This window comes from Diuraphis noxia, unplaced genomic scaffold (assembly GCF_037042655.1).
Source record: "Diuraphis noxia isolate RWA-SAM2 unplaced genomic scaffold, SU_Dnox_SAM2 contig0001, whole genome shotgun sequence".
In the NCBI taxonomy this organism is placed as follows: Eukaryota; Metazoa; Arthropoda; class Insecta; order Hemiptera; family Aphididae; genus Diuraphis; species Diuraphis noxia.
Window position 1 is genome coordinate 48,746,717 of NW_028301711.1, and position 21,602 is coordinate 48,768,318.

Genomic DNA, 21,602 nt, shown 5'->3' on the forward strand with positions numbered 1-21,602 from the left:
AGTGATGATAATGGGGACTGGGGGGAGTTATTTATACTTATACTTACTTACCTGAAACATGACATTATTTTTAAAATTAACTTAACACACTAATTCACTGAGTTATACGTTCACGAGATATTAGATTCAAAACTAACACATATAAGTTGTTTATAATATTTTTTTTATTTATTACAACATACAATGAAAGAAAATGATTTAGTAAACGGTTTCGTATGACCTAGTTTCACAATTACAAATATTATATTCATTGCTACATATAAGTTAAATATAATAATATAGAATGATAAAACTATAACTACCTATAAAGTATTGTACTAATCAAATATCATAAATACAATGTTTTCGCCAAAATTAATTCAACCTACCATATTACTAATAGTTCAATAAATAAGTATAATTGAAAATTAAATATGAGTATATATTATATTATATGCTTTGTATTATAGAGTGATATATAGAGTGATCAATAGCTCAGAATTGTTTTTCGTATGCATATTTGAAGCCAATTTTAACTTGTAGACGATACTTACTCATTGACCTATTTTCCAATTTTTCCCCTAACTTATATTCGATAAATAATTCTATTTTAGAACTGTAATTTTATGTAACTTTTTATATAATTCAGATGTTAATGTATTAACTGTATTTGTTCAATATATTTCAATAATTTTGAGATACAAATTGTATTCCGGAAATTCACCACAGCGAGATCATTACTGATCATTATAATTTAAATATAAAATTATTATTGTCTATGACCATATTCAAGTTGTTGCCCATGTAAAAATAAGTGAATATTATAATAATACAATAATATATAATCGGCTATGCAGCATTTAGGTGTAGAAAATAGATGTCACAGAGCACTAAGGGTTTAAGAATGTTTTTATATTATGTTGGCGATTTATTTGGGATGATATGGGATGACATACGACCGCACATGGAGATTTCACTGCCATCAGAATGAATAGTGTCCAGCCCCATTGATTTATTACATTTGTATAGGGCATCACAAATAAGGCGCCTGACGCCTGTACGCATTCCGTCTGGGAATTCTATTCAATTGTATCGGCTACAATATAATATAAAGCAGTATAGTAAAGATAACTAATAAATTCTTGAAATATATTTTTTTCGGTGGTGTAGCGGATGGGCTTCTACGAATCAGTGGAAAAATCATGTATAAACAGGGGTCAGACGAAGGAGCATTTTATTATATAGATGTTTCAAGAATAATTTATCTCATTAACAGATGAGGTGTTAAGGTCTTTACTATTCTCCACTTGGCTTTTCGTAATCAAAAATGGTCATTCCCTAAATTAATAAAATAATAAAATACATTAATAAAATTGTTATTTACAAAATGTGTACATGTATTTCTGAAGAGTACACATCAAGACATTACATGCTAAAAATCATCAGAAAAAGAAAATTTAAATTTAAAAAAGATAATGTTTGAACTTTTAATTATTTTTTGGAACAGTTAATTCCTTTTTACTTCTCCTCTTATATTTTATAAATTACACTCGATCAATACTTAAATCCTGTACTAATGGTAAACTCACCCTGTAGGTACCATAGATATATCATGCATTTACGAGTACCATCATAATATAAAATATTATTAATTATTACTATGATACCTAATGTTTTTTTACTATATTATGCTTATACTACATAATACGCATTTAAGTTGTCGCAAATTAAATGAGATTTGTTGTGGTTGCAGTGAAGACCAACATATTTATTATTAAAGGTATGTACCTACAGTGTATCGCAAGGCTGGGCAAGTTAATATAGAATGATATAAGTTAAGTTTAATGTTAAATGTTATTTTTCGTACAACTTATAAAAGTTACAAACTATCTAGAAAGTTGAAGCTTAAAATAACTTAACCTCATTAAAAATTCAGTTATTTTTTTAAGACATGGTCGTGAAATACTGGTTTGTAAAGCGACACATAGGCACATGGAGATATCTATATCATTTGGAATGATATTAGTATATTACTATATTAGTACAATAGTACTGTACTATCTGAGTTCAAGATATTGCTTGAAAGATCTCCGATGAATAACTGCATAGGCAAGTATATTGTGAAAAATATTATTAGTTATTTCTAGGGCTGGAATTTTGATGCAAAGGCATCTTCTTTCTGGTGTCGAAACACTTAAAACGTCGATCCTTAACCGTAAGTATAAAATGTGTTTTGGGTGATATTGATTATTTTAAAGAAGTTTTTTTTTATTGCACTTTTGACAATTTTAGCGCATTGTTTTAGCTTTTAGAATATTTTTTACAATTTGTTCATAAAATAAACCAAAATTGTTCCAATTAACAATTAGACACTATGGACAATAACAGCTGATGGTACGAATAATAAAATGTTTAGCACAACTAATTATTATCGATTACAATTTTACTTGGCTAGGCTTCCCGCTCAAATTATCGTCGTATCTATTATTTCTTATTAATTTTATAATTCCTTACATACATAAAAAAAGCGGGTAAGTGGGTATCGCTCTACTGTACATTGGGGGTGGGGTGGACCTCTGACTAAGGTAGGTTAAATTTGAATGCAATGATAGGTATCATTGTATACGAAAAACAATTCTGAACGGAGACGGTTTATCTGTCTAGGATATATTATATATTATTAGAAATTTTCAAATCTTAGATTTAAAGAGAAAATTTTTTATGAATTTCTAGCTTAAAATAATTTGCGAATTTTCGTGATTTTTACGTGTATTGTCAAAATTTAAATTTAAATGCTTGTAAAAAAAAATGTGACTATTCATTTCTTTTATTTTTCAACTGCTATTGTAAAAATATTTTAGGAACCTTGTATTAAATTCTCAAATCTTAGAATTAAAAAGAAAAACTTTTATGAATTTCTATCTAAGATAATTTGAACTTTTAAACATTGCCGTAATTTTAACGTATTTAGTCAATATTTGAACTGTAAATGCTTATAAAAAAAAATAAAAATGTGTGACTATATATTTCTCTTATTTTTCAACTGCTATTGTAAAAATATGTTAGGAGCCTTGTATCAAATTTTAAAATATTAGATCTAAAAAGAAAAACTTTTATGAAATTCTATCTAAGGTAATTTGAAAATTGCCGTAATTTTTACGTATTAAGTCAATATTTGAACTTCAAATGCTAATAAAAAAAAACTGTGCCTATTTATTCATATAACTTTTTAATCAATATAAGAATAACTTATGAGGAACTTTGTATTAAATTTTCAAGTATTTTGATTGAGCCAAAAAAAAATTATCGACAATTCAAAAAAAAACTTTCAGAAAAATTGAAAATTTCAGTCGTCTATAAATATCTCAAAAAAAGTCAAAATATTTTGAAAATTAAATCATGTAAAGAAAATGCCAATCTAAATAACTGATCAAATTTTCAAGTATCTACGACTTATAATTTTTGAATAATAAAAAATGTTTAAATCGTTTGAGGATAAATCGTTATTGTTTACACTATTTCGTAAAAATTTAAAATTCAAACGCACTTAACATTTTTCCTATAATGATGCTTCGAGTTTTCTCTATAGCTACTTGAAGGAAAACTTATGGAAAACTTAGTGTTGTATTTTTAATCCTTAGTTATAAACGCAAAAAAATTTATGATTTTTCAACTTCAAAATTACTTGCAAATTTTCGCGTTTTCGACAGATTTTGTAAAATTTTGAACTGTAAACGCTTATTAAAAAAAATTGTGACTTACGAGTTTTAATTTTTTTTAGCTACAATAAGAACAACTCATAAGGAACCGTGTATTAAATTTTCAAGTTTTTTTGGTAGTCCAACATTTTTTTACCGACACTTCAAAAAAAAATTCTCAAAAAAATCGTAAATTTCAGTGGTCTATTAATAACTCAAAAAAAGTAGAAAATTTTTGAAAATTAAACTGTATATAGATATTACTAACATTAACATTTGGTGAAAATTTCAAGTATTTACAGTTATTAGTTTTTGAATTACAACCATATAAAAATATCGATTTGGTCGAAAACTGGTTTTGAGTAAAAATTCCCGTTTTCTGTCATTTCTTTTTGTTTTTCTTGATTTTTTTGAAAATTGTTGGAAAGTGTTTACTTTTGACCTATAATGCACCAATGATATTCACTTTTACATCGGAAACCACCCCCAAAGTTTGAAATTGAAGCATTATTTTAACTAGTTATGCTGTACACAGACACACAAAAAAAAAACACACACATCATTCTAAAATCAATACATTCATCACTTCGTTCAGAATCTAAAATAAATTACTGTAGTATCATTTATAAATATATTTCCATTGTTTAACCTATAATAATTTAAATTAATTTATATAGCCTAGTGCATTTTTTTGAGTTTTTAAGTCATTTTTGAGATTTTTTAAGGACATCAAAATTCCAGCCATAGTTATTACATTATTATATTTTTTAAATCCTAACGTAACCTTTGTAAATTAGTTAAGAATTTATAATTTATATTTTATTTTATTCATACTTCTTGTTTTCGTTGGGTACCTATATTATAATATATCTGTACCTAAAACAAAAACGAGTGAAGCGAATAAAAGAAAAAAGGCGGGTAAGTCGTGGATGTCGCTCTGCTGTACAGTAGGTTACAAGTGGGTTACTGTAAGGGATGGAATTAAATTTGAATCCAATGATATTATATCATTGTATACGAAAAACGATTCTGAGCGAAGACGGTTTATCTGTCTTGGATATATTATAGATTATTAAAAATTTTCAAATCTTAGATTTAAAAAGAAGATTTTTTATGAATTTCTAGTTTGAAATAATTTGCGAATTTTCGTGATTTTTACATATGTTATCAAAATTCAAACTTTGAATGCTTGTAAAAAAAAATTGTGACTACGCATTTCTTTTATTTTTCAATTGCTATTGTAAAAATACGATAAGAGCTATGTATTAAATTTTCAAATCTTAGATATAAAAGGAACATTTTTTATGAATTTCTAGCTTAAAATAATATATGAATTTTTGTAATTTTTACGTATGTTGTCAAAATTCAAACTTTGAATCCTTGTAAAAAAAAAATTGTGACTATGAATTTATTTCATTTTTCAACTGCTATTGTTAAAATGTGTTAGAAGCCTTGTACTAAATTTTAAAGTTTTTCTACCGAACAAATAAATTTTTATCGATATTTATAGAAAAAAAAACTAAAAAAGTTGAAAAATTAAAATGTCAGTAAACAGCTCAAAACAAATCTAAATATTTTGAAAATGTTATCAAATATAGAAAATGTCTATATAAATATTCAGAGAAAATTTCAAGAATCTGCGGTCATTTGTTTTAGACTTTTAGAGTTAAACCAAAATAAGAAAATCACTAAATGTGAAATCCAGTGGATATCCAATGTTGTAAAAATTTAAATTTCAAATGCTCATAAAAATTTAATTTTAATTTCCGGTGGAATTTTTATTGGTGATAAAGATTCAAAAACTTGTAAGGAAACTTTTATTAAATTTTCAAATCTTAGATTTAAAAGGAACATTTTTTATGAATTTCTAGCTTAAAATAATTTGTGAATTTTTGTGATTTTTACATAATATGTTGTCAAAACTCAAACTTTGAATGCTTAAAAAAAAATTATGAGTATGTATTCCTTTTATTTTTCAAACTGCTATTGTAACAATATGTTAAGAGCCTTGTATTAATTTTTCAAGCTTTTCTGCCTTACAAATACATTTTTATCGTTATTAATTTTAAAAAAACTAAAAATGATCGAAAATTTCAAATGCCTATGAATAGTTCAACTTAAGTCGAAATATTTTGAAAATTGCATGGTGGATAGAATTTACTTATATAAACATTCGATGAATATTTCATGTATCTACGGTCATTCGTTTTAACGTTACATCAAAAACCAAAATAGATTTTGTCGAAAAATGAGTGTGCGTAAAATTTCCCGTTTTTCCCTTAATTTTTAGTTTGTTTTTCTCGATTATTTAGAAAAGTATTGAGAATTTTTTACTTTTGACTCCCCAAAGTACCAACTAGATTCACTTTCTGATCGAACGAGGTACTGAAGTCAAAAATTGAAGCATTTTTACTGCCCCAAAACGTGATGACAGACACAAAAAAAAAAACACACATCATGGTAAAATCAATACATTCATCGCTCCGCTCAGAATCTAAAATACAACGTGTAAAAATGAAATGCTTGGAATCTGGTAGTCAAATCAATGATGATTTTTAAAAAAATCACGACGAAAAATTGCATCATGGTAAAAAAGTAAATATATATTAAATATAATATTGTCTCGCCCAATAGTCCGTTTGAAAGTGCAACTGCAACTGCAATATTTTGGAAACGGTTGATCAGGCGCGGACAAAACAGAGCGATGCCCCCCCCCCCCCCCCAGTGGCGTATTTACGAGGGGGGATCAAGGGGATCAACCCCCCCCCCCCCCATAAACTGTATACACACAATTAATTATAGTCGTTACTCGTTATAATTTGATGATTACTATTTAAAAAATTATGATTTTTTTTTTTCAATTCCTAATTGATTAAATTTGCAAGAATAAAACCGCTGAGCGCTGTTCAGACGGGCAAGATTTTTATTATTCCCAATAGAAAGTAACGTTTTATGCTTGCAGACTGCAGTTCAGTCTTGTAAAATTGTTAAGTATTCGAATAAATGTAATAATATGAATATGTATTCAAATACTTTTTTTTTAGATTCTGAGCGAAGCGATGAATGTATTGATTTTACAATGATGTGTGCTTTTTTACTTTTTAACTTTTTTGTGTCTGTCATCACGTTTTAGGAGAGTAAAAATGCTTAGATATTCTTTAACAGCATCTTTTCTGATAGGAAAGTGAACCTATATGGTACTTTGGGGGTCAAAAGTAAAAGTTTCCCAGTAGTTTTCAAAAGCGCCGTGAAAAACAAATGAAAAATTAAGGAAAAAACGGGAATTTTTACGCAAACTCTATTTTGGTCAAAATCGATTACGGTTTTTGGTGTAATTCTAAAAAAAATGTCTGTAGATACATGAAATTTTCACTGGTTGTTTATATTAACACTTTCTATATTTGATACAATTTTTAAAATATTTTGACTTGTTTTAAGCTGTTTACGGATATACTTATAGTTTCCAACTTTTTAGGTTTTTTTTTTGAATGTCAATAAATCTTTATTTGTGGGGTAAAAAAGCTTGAAAATTTAATACGATGCTTCTTATATATTGACACAATAGTGGTTGAAAAATATTAAAAATCCTTAGTCACGGTTTTCTTTTTATAACCATTTAAAGTTCAAATTTTGACAAAATACTGAAAAAACACGAAAATTAGCAAATTATTTTGAGTTAGAAATTCATAAAAATTTGTCTTTTTGAATCTAACAATTGAAAATTTAATATAAGATTCTTCATAAGTACGCCTAATTTTATCAAAAAAAATCTCTACCGAAAAGTCAAATTAAATTTTTATGAGCATTTGAAGTTCATATTTTGTATCTTGTATTGTAATAACATGATTTTGATAATAAAACATTGAACCTCAAGTAATGTGTTGTGTATTATAATTTTGGCAAACGTAGAATGTATATTTAATATTAATAAGCTTTTATAATTCCTGGAAACTTGGGGGGGGGGGGGCGTAGCCACTCTCAAGTTTGTAATTATCATAAAAAGTCATACCCCCCCACATGACAAAAACCTAAATACACCAGTGCTCTCCCCCAATATCACGAAACGAAAAAAATAAACATATTTAATATGTCAATCAATATTTAAAATTATATTTTTTATAGAAAATATGAAAAAACTGTTTAGGCTGTTATTTTTTAGTTTTAATGTACATCATAAATATTAAATAATAATAAATTACTACATTTTTCTGTGGATCGTTGAATAGTTCTATTTATAATTCGGTAATATCTAATCGCGCCGACTGATTTTATTATATTCCTTAGTGGAACCTGAGTTATCCAGGACATTTGGAATGGCCCATTCCCTGCATCAGTTGTTATTTTTAAATTGAATGGGCACAAAATAACATTTATAATCAATAGTATTTACTATATTTTAGTATTAATTATAGTAGTTAATATAATATACTATATAAATAGGTAAATTAAATATATTTGAATCAAATTATTGGATCGAAATAATGATAATCATTTTAATATCTATCATTATTGAATTGTTCACAGACACAATCATCAAATGAAAAAAGAAATATAATATTGATGTACCTAGACGTGAATAAAGCCATTATGTTTTCAAAAATCAACAGAAAATTAGATTTTGTTCTATAATTTTTATTTTTATTTCATTTTTAATATTTTTTGATTTGTTTTTTTTTATATTTAATAAAGAGTTTTCTTTTCAATGTACCTACCAACGATTTTTTATATTTTTAGTTTTTAGTCGCCGCTTAGTGTTCACTGGTTATAAGAATCAGCCACTCATATATAGCGATCAAAAATGCCATGAACGGAACAAACAGTCGTTATAAGAGAATTTTTCGTCGAATACAGTGTTCAGGTTTTCGGTTATTGTGATCAGAAATATAAAATATAAATACAATTTAAAATAATACCTATCACCTTTTTGTTTACAGGGAAACTATTACGAATGACAATTATCTTAATCATGAACTTTAATCAAGCTTATATTTTCTAATGTAACCACGTAATAAGCGATACTCCATAATAACATAACATTTCGTAACGGGGTTGGTAAATTGAGAGGGGAAAAATCACAAATAAAAATTTTATAGTGCAAATTTTTAAATATTTAATGCATATAAATCGTTTTTTCCTGGGACTCAAATTACCTACTACCTTATTTTTTCCGGGACTCAACTTACCTACTACTTATTTATCCCCGGGACTCAATTTAACACTTTCAAAATGTACCAAACTTATCTCGGACTCAATTTACCTAGCCCCATTCGTACATGTTTGAAACCGTTTTTGTTCTGACAAGCACCAATATTTTACACTTTATACGCAGTTTGTTTTCGTTCGTTGTTCAGTCACTATAAGTGGCGAAAACTGTACCTAATATATAATAATGATAATAATTCGAGTGGAGTAATACATTTTTATTATTGAAAAAAGCTCTCCCACCAAGACTTATTGTCTAGGGACAACTCCGGATTTAACAAAATTATAGTATTATAAAATATTGATGTACATATATAATAGAAATCACGGTAAAAAAGTCCGGGATAAAGTAAGTCCGTTAAATATATAACAATAAACATAATATACTATAGGTACTAATTTCTCATTTTGATGAACTATCGTTATAGAAATTATATATATTTTTAAAAAAAGTCATGAATTATAATAACTACCTATATAAAATTGAAATTATTATTTATATAAAAACAATATATACAATATAATATGTATTTTAAAGATGTATTTCGTCATACAGAAATTAACTTTATTATTTTTTTTTTATAATATATACGTTAAGGAGTATGTTAAGTGACTGCAGCTTTTTGAATTTCGAATTAATCGATTTCACCCGTTAATTTACCTTTTTGTTTAAATGTGTATTGTGTAAGTAATGTTATAAATTTGTATAGTTATATGTACTTATAATTACTTTTGGTATGATTATACGTAAATATTTTAAAGACAAATTACGTCGTTATGATTTATAGATCATAATAAATAATTCGTATAAACGATACCACAACAAACGATAGATCGCCGTTAATACTTTTTATTGAAGAATAATATATTTTAATACAAGTACTAGCCGGCGAACTCTTAAGTAATATAAATTTATATTATGTTTAATACTTTTTCTCTATTCCTAAGTATTATAAAAATTATGAACAAGCTTAACTATGGTAACTTTACTGATGATGTTTAAAAGTATATGAAAATTGTTCTCATTCAAATACCCATCAATATAAAAAAAAAAAAAAAACAAATACAATACAAATGGAATTATTGATGAACTTTTTATTGTATATTTTAAAATATATGTAGGTAAGTATACATAAATGTGTTTTAATTATAAATTAAATTACATGTATGTTTTCATAATGTAATGATGTAAAGGTACCTATACACATATTTATGGACGATAGGTGGTAGTAGTTGGATTAGTGTAAAAGATTTTTGCCTTTCTTCCTAATAAATATAGGTACATCGATCCGTCAGGCCAATATCGAGATCCCTCGTGGACGAATGGCAGCTCATCCCGATCTAAAAGCTCTGAGAGCCCTTTGCACAGGGTTTTGTTGAATGTACCTGCTGCTACCACTGGCTTGCTAATCACTATTCGGATTATTCTGAGCATCTTGTCGTCCACGTCCCTCACATCGTACAACTGTGGACAGAAAGGAAAAATACAGATAGAGAGAAATAAATTAAATCAACTATAAATTATGTGTATGTAAATATAGGTACACTGAATCCCCCCTCCCCAATCTACAACCACAAATGTCGAGGTCACTGTTTTTTAGACCTTCAGATTTTACAATAAGATTAAAGTTAATACACGACACAGCAGTGATATAAGTGTAAATACGGCAGCACGAAGGACAACAATTAGAAACACTGCTGATGAATATTGTAATTATAATGGGGCTTTCCCCGGAATAGTTGGTGATGGTGAATGTTTATTAGATACTATGGTTACTATGGTTAACACAATGTATTATATTTACTCGGTGTAAAAAAAATTGGCGTAATTCCATTAAATTTCAGCAGGTGTAAAATTGTTATCAATAATTATAAATTAGGTAAGTCATATTACTCATATTTAAAGCTAATTGCATTGCTCGCATGTACTAAATAGGTATCTTTTTATATTTGATAACAATATAACATAAACAAAGATAAAAATCTGTAGGTACCTATATTTTAAATACTATATGAGCTGTATCTGTACTATGATACATTATGCATATAAAAATATAATATTTATATAATAAATATTTTATAAATTAATATTTATAAAATTAATTAAAGTGATAACAACATTCTTAAATAAGTTTAAAAAAAATTCAACAAATCAATGAAATATAGATGATATTGTATTTAAAGAGGTATAAAGTTCAGTATATGCTGGCACAAAAGTATATCTTTTAATCTTCAACATAATACCAGGGGGTCCAAGTGCACTGTCGTGCACCTCCGTAATTATGCCACTGATAATAAATATATATGAAATATAAATCGTCAAACCGTTTAAAAACATTTGGGATTGTATACATATACAATACGAGGGCTTTAAATCTCAAATGGTTTGACTAGGTATGGAAAATAAGAAGTTCAATTATTTAAAGAGAGGTATGTGGTGGTTTAGTTATCGCATATAATAATTACAAGTAAGAACTTTTATTAGTTTTGAATTATTAAAATAAAATTTTCCCTGAAAATAGAATTAGTATACAATGATCAATTACACAAATAATAAGTATTATTCTACCAACCACCCACTTAAAAATTTTAAATCCATAATAGTTAATATTTCATGCGTGTACATAAGAATGTTCTTCAACCACATACTCACTACAAACCCCCCCCCCCCCACACACACACACTAATTACCATTCAAATAATCAGATTGATTGCATGAATTCGTCTACATTATAAAGAATATATAGAATAATATAATATAATATAAAATAACGTGTAATATACTCACGGCACATCTGTGGGATCGTGGTTTGGATGGTTGACTCTGCATATTTTCTGCATTAGTATGTTCCAGTAGTGATATGTACTTAAAACCCAATTTAACTTCGTCTATGTTGGGTTGTTTAATGTTTGCCAAGCACTCAAAAGTAAAGTGGTCCATATCTGATAGAAACAATTAGATGAAATATTCATGAGTATGATTAAAGATATTGCTTGGCAAAAAATACTAGGTATAACATTAATTATAGTACATTAATATTCAATATAATATTAAAATACATTTATATTACACTCCCCAATAAAGTAGGTACTTAATATCCTTTTAAAATAAAGAAATATGTGTGCAAAGCGCAAGTCAATCTGATAATGTTATTATATAAACATACAATATGCTGTAGAATAACGAAAATTAATACTATTGTAATTAATTTTATTTGAGTTTTATGCAGAGTTTGGTGACCGCAAATTTTAAAAAGCACGAGTCCAATACCCACCCACGCAACCCACCTTACCACCCCCCGACCACAATTATTATGTTACAGTTGTAGTAGTTCGTTATACGTACTAGTCATGTTTCTGCAATGGCCATGTATATTTGTTGGTTCGGGACGCTCCAACCACAAATGTAACAACGGAACAGCGCTTTGTTGAGTTTTGTTTGCCATATAGGCACATCCGTACATCGGCGACTTCGTTTGTATAGTCTCTACCTCGAATTTCGCCTTTTTTCCAAATGGAGGACATACACGACCATTGAGACTATCCATTACTAAAAAAACACAAGAAGACAATTAGTACCTTATTACACTATTAGGTAAATTATACTGTTTGGTGTTTGTAATATTAAAAATAATAAATATTCTATTCTAAATGTTATTATGAGGACCACCAAAATTCTGTGCATTCCTTCGTGTGACGGTCTGCCACCGATACCGATTCTACTATTATCAGTCCCATGTGAGGATGCTTAGAAGGGGAATCCGATAATTACCTCACAATATTAACCTTTTTTTCCAAAAGGTAACGGTAATTGGGTCACTTAATTTTTATATTTATAACAGGTAGACTCGGTGATTTTATCACTTTTTCAACGATTTATTTATATTGTATGACTAATCTATAGAATGATTAAAAACTTGAAAATAAAAAATAAAACTTAAATTCGAAGTATATAACACATATCAAATATTTAGAGACATAAAACAATAAATATACATTTTAAACATAATACAGATTTCTCAAACATCTGAATGATACATTGTAATTATTCATAAGTAACATGTGTGTTTTAAAAATAATACATAATGCTATTTACTCACTATTTTGGCGGTTTTCAATATCTTCTGTCGACCACATCCGTTCTACGTAACCATTATTTGGCAATGCCACAATCGATGAGATGATGGCAAGCGTGACGATTGTAAATGCCGTATATTTCATCGTGTAATGTAGATTTAATGAGATATAAATACTATGTTAAAAATTACGGAAAAAAATAAAGCCTATCTTGACCAAGTCTGCAAGTGGCGAGAACAATTTTAAATTAAATAGCACTGTTAGCATACGAATGACGATCTGAATTCTGCGTCCCTTTTTATGTTTCACGACGGTGGTGGCAACAGTAATGGTGTTGGTTCCTACCACCAGTTGAGCATCGAAATGTTATTGTATTATACATATATATATGAACACTTGACGCTACCTATACGCTGGTCAAGGTACCTACCTACCTACCTACCCCCACTGTAGTGCAAGAAACATATAACACAATAAGTACAATGGGCAAATGTACGTACCTACAAACGACATAGCAGGTAAAAAATATATACATTCATATATATATATATATTTTTGTATATTATTTCCTACTCAATAGAAAAAGGTACATTTGGAAGTTTCTAAACTGTAAAAAAAAGTGTGTACCTATATAAGGTCCTACACCGCAGAAAAATATATTTTTAAACATCATTATAATTTTAAATTACTTATATTACGAAATAAAGGTTGATTTGTTTTTTCGTTGAATATTTATTATTTTGAAAAGTATTAACTTTTTTCCTAATTTTTTTAAAACTACTTTTAGTCATATGTTTCCTACAGTTGTATACATTTTAAATATTTTTTACCCTTATATTTATTAAGTAAACCACTATCAACTTTTGATTTCCAAATGACAACCCATACTAAAAATTATATAAACTAATTAAGCTATTTTTTTAATGATTTATTACGTTTAAATTTTCATTTTTCATTTATCCGCTGACGATATATAGCTCCTCAAAGCTGGGTGGTTTTGGAATGTTGTGATTGAGTGTAAATGTATAATACCTTGTCATTTAGTAGATGCCCCACTATTATGATTTTTATGTCCCAGGGCAATAGATATTACACTTTTAAAATCAATTCAAGTAGTACAGTAAGCTTAAGTTGTGCCTTTAAAAATATATTGTATCATATCCATTTGACTGGGTGTCGCGCAGTACGTCTCCACTGAAGGTAATCTCGTCATAATAATAATTATCAAATATAAACACCAGAAGTTAAAAGTAATAAACTCAATATCATTTGAGCCTAATACCGAGGTATTATAGTGGTAATCATAGTACTTACTTGCTTAAATATTTTATTATAATTTTTGACGTACGATAGTAAATATAAATAGATTATTCATTTTATTTACTGATTTACTGATTTATATATATTTTTTTTTTTTTTTTGACTTCCAATTGTCCCCACGTCCAAACGGCTACGTTCAAATGGCTAAATCCATTTGTCCTAGATTTGATAAACTGTTGTATTTAACAACGGTGTGACACGTACCAACATCAAATCTTAGAAAATGATGGAAACCAATACTATCTTTATTTTATAAGTGTCGTTTTATGTGGACGAATAATTATTGTTATATTAATATAATTTATATAATGTATAATTCTATATTTTTCATTTTACAATACATCACGTTGTATTTTTGCCAGCAGCTTTTGTGATTATTATAATCGCAAAGACCAGCGCTTCTCAAAAGAACACTATTTTTATAAAAATATGATATTTAGCAACTTACACTTAAGCTTGTTAAGTACATAACAGGAATATTATAGCATTGTATATACTACAAAATATGTACAATTATATGAATAAAAATATTATTATACATGCCTCCCGGATATGCGGAAATCTGGGTTTTTAAATACTCGTTCGTTCAAAAGTCACAAATCACAATTATTATTTGGTATATATATATATACATTATATAATAATTATTATATACTCTGTTACTCGCTCAATCGCTCATAATGTTTTTCATATACATCTTTAAAGCCAAATTTGACAGGTGTGTACAATAAAGTGAGGTACTCACAGACCTAATTTCCAATTTTTAATCCTTTTTAGGTATCTACAACATACATTATTCTGGAAATTTACCGCAACGAGATAATTATTGATCATAATAATTTAAACATAAAATTATTATTCTCTATAGCCATATTCAAGTCGTTACCCATGTAAAAATAAGTGAATATTTTAATAATACAATATATAATCGGCTACGCAGCATGTAGGTGTAGAAAATGGATGCCACAGAGGATTTAAGAATGTTTTTATATTATGTTGGCGATTTATTTGGGATGATATGGGATGACATACGACCGCACATGGAGATTTCACTGTCATCAGAATGAATAGGGTTCAGCTCCGGCAGCTCCATTATTGATTCATTACATTTGTATAGGGCATCACAAATAAGACACCTGTGCGAATTTAGTCTGAGAATTCGATTCAAGTGTATCGGCTATAATATAATATAAAGCAGTATTATAGTAAAGATAACTAATAAATTCTTGAAATATGTTTTCGGTGATGTGCCGGATGGACTTCTGCAAATCAGTGGAGAAATCGTGTATACACTGGGGTCCAATTTTATTTGAAAGATGAAAGAGCATTTTATTATATAGATTTTTCAAAAAATATTTATCTTATTCACAAATAATTTTTAATTTATTCTCAGAACACAGTACTTATAAGTTTTGTCATCATAATCATAGTCCTCGTCTAATCAAAATTGAAGAAAAACGTTTTAATGTCATACTTCATTTGAAAGCAGAATTGAACCCTTTTTAATAAATGTTCAGAGTAATTATAAAAATAATAAATCAAGAATCACTTATTAATTATTAATTACTATAGTATACACAACAGATTAGGCAAAATTAAAGTATTATCAAATATTGATATACATATAGATAATAGAAATCGCAGTATTTAAATATATAACAATTTACATAATATATTATACTACAGTTTCTCATTTCATGAACTATCGTCATTGAAATAATATATTTAAAAAAAAATCGAGGATTATTATAACAACCTACATACGATTACCGACATTAAAAATCGAAATTATTATTCATAAAAAAGCGGGTAAGTAAGTGGATGTCGCTCTACCGTACAGTAGGTTATAAGTGGGTTACTGCAATGGATTGTATTAAACTCGAATTCAATGATATAGGTAATATCATTGTATACGAAAAACGATTCTGAGCGTAGACGGTTTGTCAGTCTAGGAAATGCAGGTACTTATAAAATAAATTCCAAATTAATCAAATCAGATTCATTATTTATCGACTCACTCAGTCATTAACAGCATCACCTATGTTATATGTTATTCTTGGTGATTTAATATGTGATTTCATTCAAATTTTACCCAAATTTAAAGTAAGTATAAAAAATAACCTGTGTATGTATAGTTTTTAGATTTTATTAGCAACAGAATTCATTACATACGTGTAACCTTGTTTTAAAATTTTTAAAACATTAAAGAATTAGTAAATTTTCTATTAAATAAATGTTTTGAAAATAATTTAAATTTTCAAGTATTAAATTTAAAAGGATAAATTTTTACGAATTTTTTACTCAAAAGAAATTACAATTTTTTGTGATTTTTAAGTATTTTGTCTATATATTGTATCTAAAATCGATTTTCTCAAAAATTAATTTTGTGAAAAAATTGCTGTTTTTTCTTAACTTTTTTTTTGTTTTACTGGTGCTTTTCAAAATTACTGGGAATTTCAAAATTTTACCTCTCAAATGCATAAATTAAATTCACTTTTATACTGGAAAAGCTACTGAAGTTGAAAATCAAGCACTATTTCGACAAATGATCGTGTAAATAAGCACAAAAATAAAATAAAATGTAATTATATATAAACACACATCATTTTAAAATCAATTCATTCAGAATCTAAAATGTAACATTTTTAATAATATGGTAGGTACATCTATATTAAATTTTTAAACATTTTATACACTTTTTTAATTTTCTTCCCTAATGAACATTACCGAGTTTTGATTATGACTCCCATCAAATATTATAAATTACATTTATATCACCTGTACCTACATACCTATAATAATAAGTATGTTGGTCGTCACCACATCCACAACAGATCTGTGATCAGATTTGTGATAACTGTAATTCGTATTAAATAGTATAAGCGTATAATAAAAAACAATTAAATATTAATAATAATTTATATAATGCCGGTACTCGTAAATCCATATTATATCTATTGTACCTACAGGGTAAGTGTACCGCAAGTATAGGAATAATAATTAAGTATTGATCACATGTAATATTGATTATAGGGGAGAGGTGAAAAGGAATTAATTTCCCCCAAAAATAATTACAATTCAAGTTCTTTTTTGATTTTCTTGATCTGATGATTTTTAGCATGTAATGTTAAGTTTTTGTGTGTAATCTTCAAAAATACATGACGTACATTTTATAAACAATAATTTTATAAACGTGTTGTGTTAATTTAGGGTTTGACGATTATTGGTTCTATATTCATTTTTTTTTTACTTGAGTAACAACTTAAATACTATACAAACTATATTAACATAAGAATACGTCCACATAAAACGACATGTATAGTACCTATAATATAAAGATACCAATAAGAACCAATAGGTTCCCATCATTCTCTAAGATTTGATGTGGGTACATGTCGCACTGTAGTTAATTACGACAGTTTATTTACCTACGTATATAATTGTATATTATTATAACTGGTTGGCACAGTTTTGGGGGTCTCGCTTTCATCAACCATTAAGTTCAACAATTATAAGTATAATTTATTATAAAATGAAATTATATAATTTATGAAGGTTGTTTCACAGTGATGATTGCCGCCCAAGTAAATAACTTTGTTATAAATTTATAATATACAAAATATGAGTTAGGTACTTTTTCCTATTTTTTCAATCTAGATATTAAGGTTCCTTCTAACTGTAAGTTAGTGTATGTATATTTTAGAAAAGATGTAAACTTCATAGAAAATATAACAGGATCATATGAATTTACAGTGTTTGGTTATATGAAATAAATGTAGATATTTTTTAAAACAAGGATTGTCATATGAGGTCGGTAAGTTAAGTTATACTTTTGCCTCTCCATTAGCGAATAGGTAAACATATTTATTTGTTTATTATTATTTTTTACTAGCTTTTAATATCAACTATTACAGCTCGACAATTATATTATATACATCTTAGTTAGGTAGTTAGTTAATTTAACAATACGATATTAGATCATAATATTGAGTATACGGAATAGGAGAAAACTTACCGACATATTTCACATAATATCGTTTACATCGTGAATATTATACAATAGGTATTACTCATTAGGTTTGGATAGGGTTGGTTGGGTTTGGTAGTTTGGTCATCAAAATAATACAATTTGAATTCAAATGTACTCAATGACAGCAGAACTAATAGATATTATTAGTGCTGCAACGTTACTTTGAAATCTTGACGTACATACTGAACACAATGACAGGCTCCCTCTCTCACATAGACGATTTATTATTATTTTTTTTTATGTCTGTAATCTTATATAGTTAGTAATATTATTCTTGATTTCGTTTTTTAAATATATAATTTCTATGACGATAGCTTATCAAAATGAGAAACAACATTAATATAAACTAGTTTAATATTTTATGTATATTGATACCTACATATTTAATGTACTTTTTTACTCCTAACTTTTTTATCGCAATCCCCAATATATATGTACATCAATATTTTTGTAATACTATAATCTTGTTTAATCTCTAGTGTATACCTTAATATATTATGGTTATTATTATTTTTATTATCACTTTTCAAATTGACTAAAGAATTTTCTGTTCTCAAACGAAGTTTACCTTAACCTGTTTTTATTCAATTTCACTAGACGAGGACTATGATTATTGTGTCAAAACTTATTTACTGTGATCTGTGAATAAATTAAAAATCATCTGTGAATAAGATAGATTAGGTATCCTTAGAACATCTATATAATTAAATTCTCCCACGTCTCTTATATAAATCGGACTCTTGTGTCTAAACGGTTTCTCTACAGATTCGCAGAGGTACACTATCGAAAAAAAATTTCAAGAATTTATTAGTTACCAATCTTTAACGATAATACTGCTTTATATTATATTATATTAGCCGACATATTTGAATAGAATTCTCAGACGAAATTCGTTCAAGCGACTTATTTGTAATGGCCTATACAAATATAATAAATGAATGGACACGACACCATTTATTCTTATTGCAGTGAAATCTCCTTGTGTGGTCGTATGTCATCCCATGTCATCCCAAGTATATCGCCAATATAATATAAAAACATTTTTAAATCCACCGTGCACATACAACCCTGCGTAGCCCATCATATATTATTGTATTATACTACAATATTCGTTTTTTTTTTTTTTTTTACATGGGTAACAACTCGAATATGACTATAGAGGATAACAAAAGCAACAGCTGCTGGCAAAAGTAAAACGTGATATATTGTAAAACAAAAAAAATATTATATAAAAAAATATTAATATTTGGACTTTGACCCACGAAAACGTCGCGTACGGTATACACCACGCGACTGTTCCGACATCTCCGGACGACCCCCGACTCCGAGTCATTATTGTTGGCAGTGGCGAACCCAGGGGGGTGGACCCCGGGTCCGGACCCCCCCCCCCTTGGCTTATGTCATAGTTTTATTTTTATTTTTAAATGTTTCCGTGAAATGTTCATCGAAACTTATCGAAACGTTATCAATATATTAACTGAAGAAAAACGGCGCTTGGATTTTACACTTTAAATACCTAATAAGACTTATGAGTTATGACTATACCATAATTTAATTGGCATGATAATAATAATTAATTGACATACATTGTAAATATAAATTTAAAAATGTAAATAATATAATTGTGTGTATATAATATAATATATTATAATATAATTGTTTTTTGTATTGGTCTTAAACCCGGCAAATTGTGTTTATTAAGAAATGAAATGTATGTATATACTCAGGAAAAGGGCATAAAAACAGTAGTTAAATACATTTTTTTGGACCCCCCCCCCCCCTTGAATAAATCCTGGTTGCGCCACTGATTGTTGGTGTGCTGCCGATGGTCACATCCCCACCACAAGCTAGTCGCATTGAGCTTTTAGTCGTCTTGACAATATTATCGTCGTTCGTCTGTGTATTCGCTATAATATCTGCGAATCGGTGTGACGCCGCCGTCAATATATCCATTCATGATTCCGTGCTTGAATGGCTAAATGTTATTCAGTGTGTATTTTATGTGTTTTTTTTTTCGTACTAATTTTTTTCACTCCTTCCCTATCTCACTTATGATTTAACTGACCCAATACTTATGAATAGGGTTCGGGACTTATTGCACACAAATTGTAGGAAATATGCATGCACATATGCACTTAAAATAACCGAAATATGCGCAAAAATATGCAACTAAATATTTTTTTTAAATAAAATTGTTCGTTATTTTCGGCGTCTTTAAAATTACGATAGCTACAAGAATTCGCTACACGATTTTAAAAGCCACGACGCACGAAACCAAACTGAATTCTTATTTTCCTTTTATATAGTATTACCTTAGACGATTTACGATAAACGATAGTATACGCAGAAATAATTAGGTATTTCCCTAGTGGCCAAATCCAGTTAATAATGTTATTATCTCATCTTTATTAATAAACCGAGCTATACGGAGAAACTGATTAGTGATTGATTACCTACTAATCAGTGATTACTGATTTGTCTATATTGAACAACACATGAGGGTAAAAAAAAATTGTAGTTCTTTAAAATAAATGTACTTAACATGAAACAAAAACTGCGTAAATATGCTATAAATAACATTTAAACTGCCAAAATTTGGCAAATATGCATTTTGCTCAGAAAATGGCAAAATATGCGAAAATATGCAATTAAAATTTTTGTATTTCAATCCGTTATGATTTAAAACAAATTTAAATCTTACTTAGACTATTCTGCAGTCATTATTAAGCAATATGCAAATGCAACAAGTCCCGAACCCTACTTATGAAAGAAGTTTTACTTCCCCAGAGTGTAACTCACATACTCTCATTTTTTAAATTAATTTAACGTCAAAGCATTTGTATAATAACATTACGAATATTTGTTGATTTGCTTCTACTTTCTAGATAACTTGTAACTTTTATAAGTTTTACAACATATAACATTTAAACTCAACTTATATTATTCTGTATTAACTTGCACAGCCTTGCCATATACTGTACATACCTATAATAATAAATATGTTGGTCTTTACTGCAACCACAACAAATCTCATTTAATTTGCAAAAACTTTAATGCGTATTATATATAGTATAATAAAAAACAATTAAGTATTAATAATAATCAATAATATTTAATTAATTTTCCCAATTGGAAAGGTCGAGGGAAGAAGACCTTTATCTCTCATCTTTTAAAAAGATAAATTACTCTCGGAACATCTATATAATAATAAAATGCTACCTCGTCTCTCATATAAAACGGACCCCTGTGTAGTTTTATATATCTTTACGATAATATTGCTTTATATTATGTTAACC

General features: G+C 27.8%; 1 protein-coding gene across 1 annotated transcript; it reads right to left on the reverse strand.

The window, feature by feature from the left end:
* Positions 1 to 10,089: 10,089 nt before the first annotated feature.
* Positions 10,090 to 13,535, reverse strand: LOC149060838 (uncharacterized). Its single transcript, XM_089230755.1, has 4 exons — positions 12,980 to 13,535; positions 12,226 to 12,429; positions 11,668 to 11,822; positions 10,090 to 10,344 (listed from the first exon to the last, which is right to left on the reverse strand). The coding sequence occupies exons 1-4, from the start codon at positions 13,098 to 13,100 to the stop codon at positions 10,090 to 10,092; spliced, it is 735 nt and encodes a 244-aa protein (XP_089086881.1). The 5' UTR covers positions 13,101 to 13,535.
* Between the last annotated feature and the right edge of the window lie 8,067 nt (positions 13,536 to 21,602).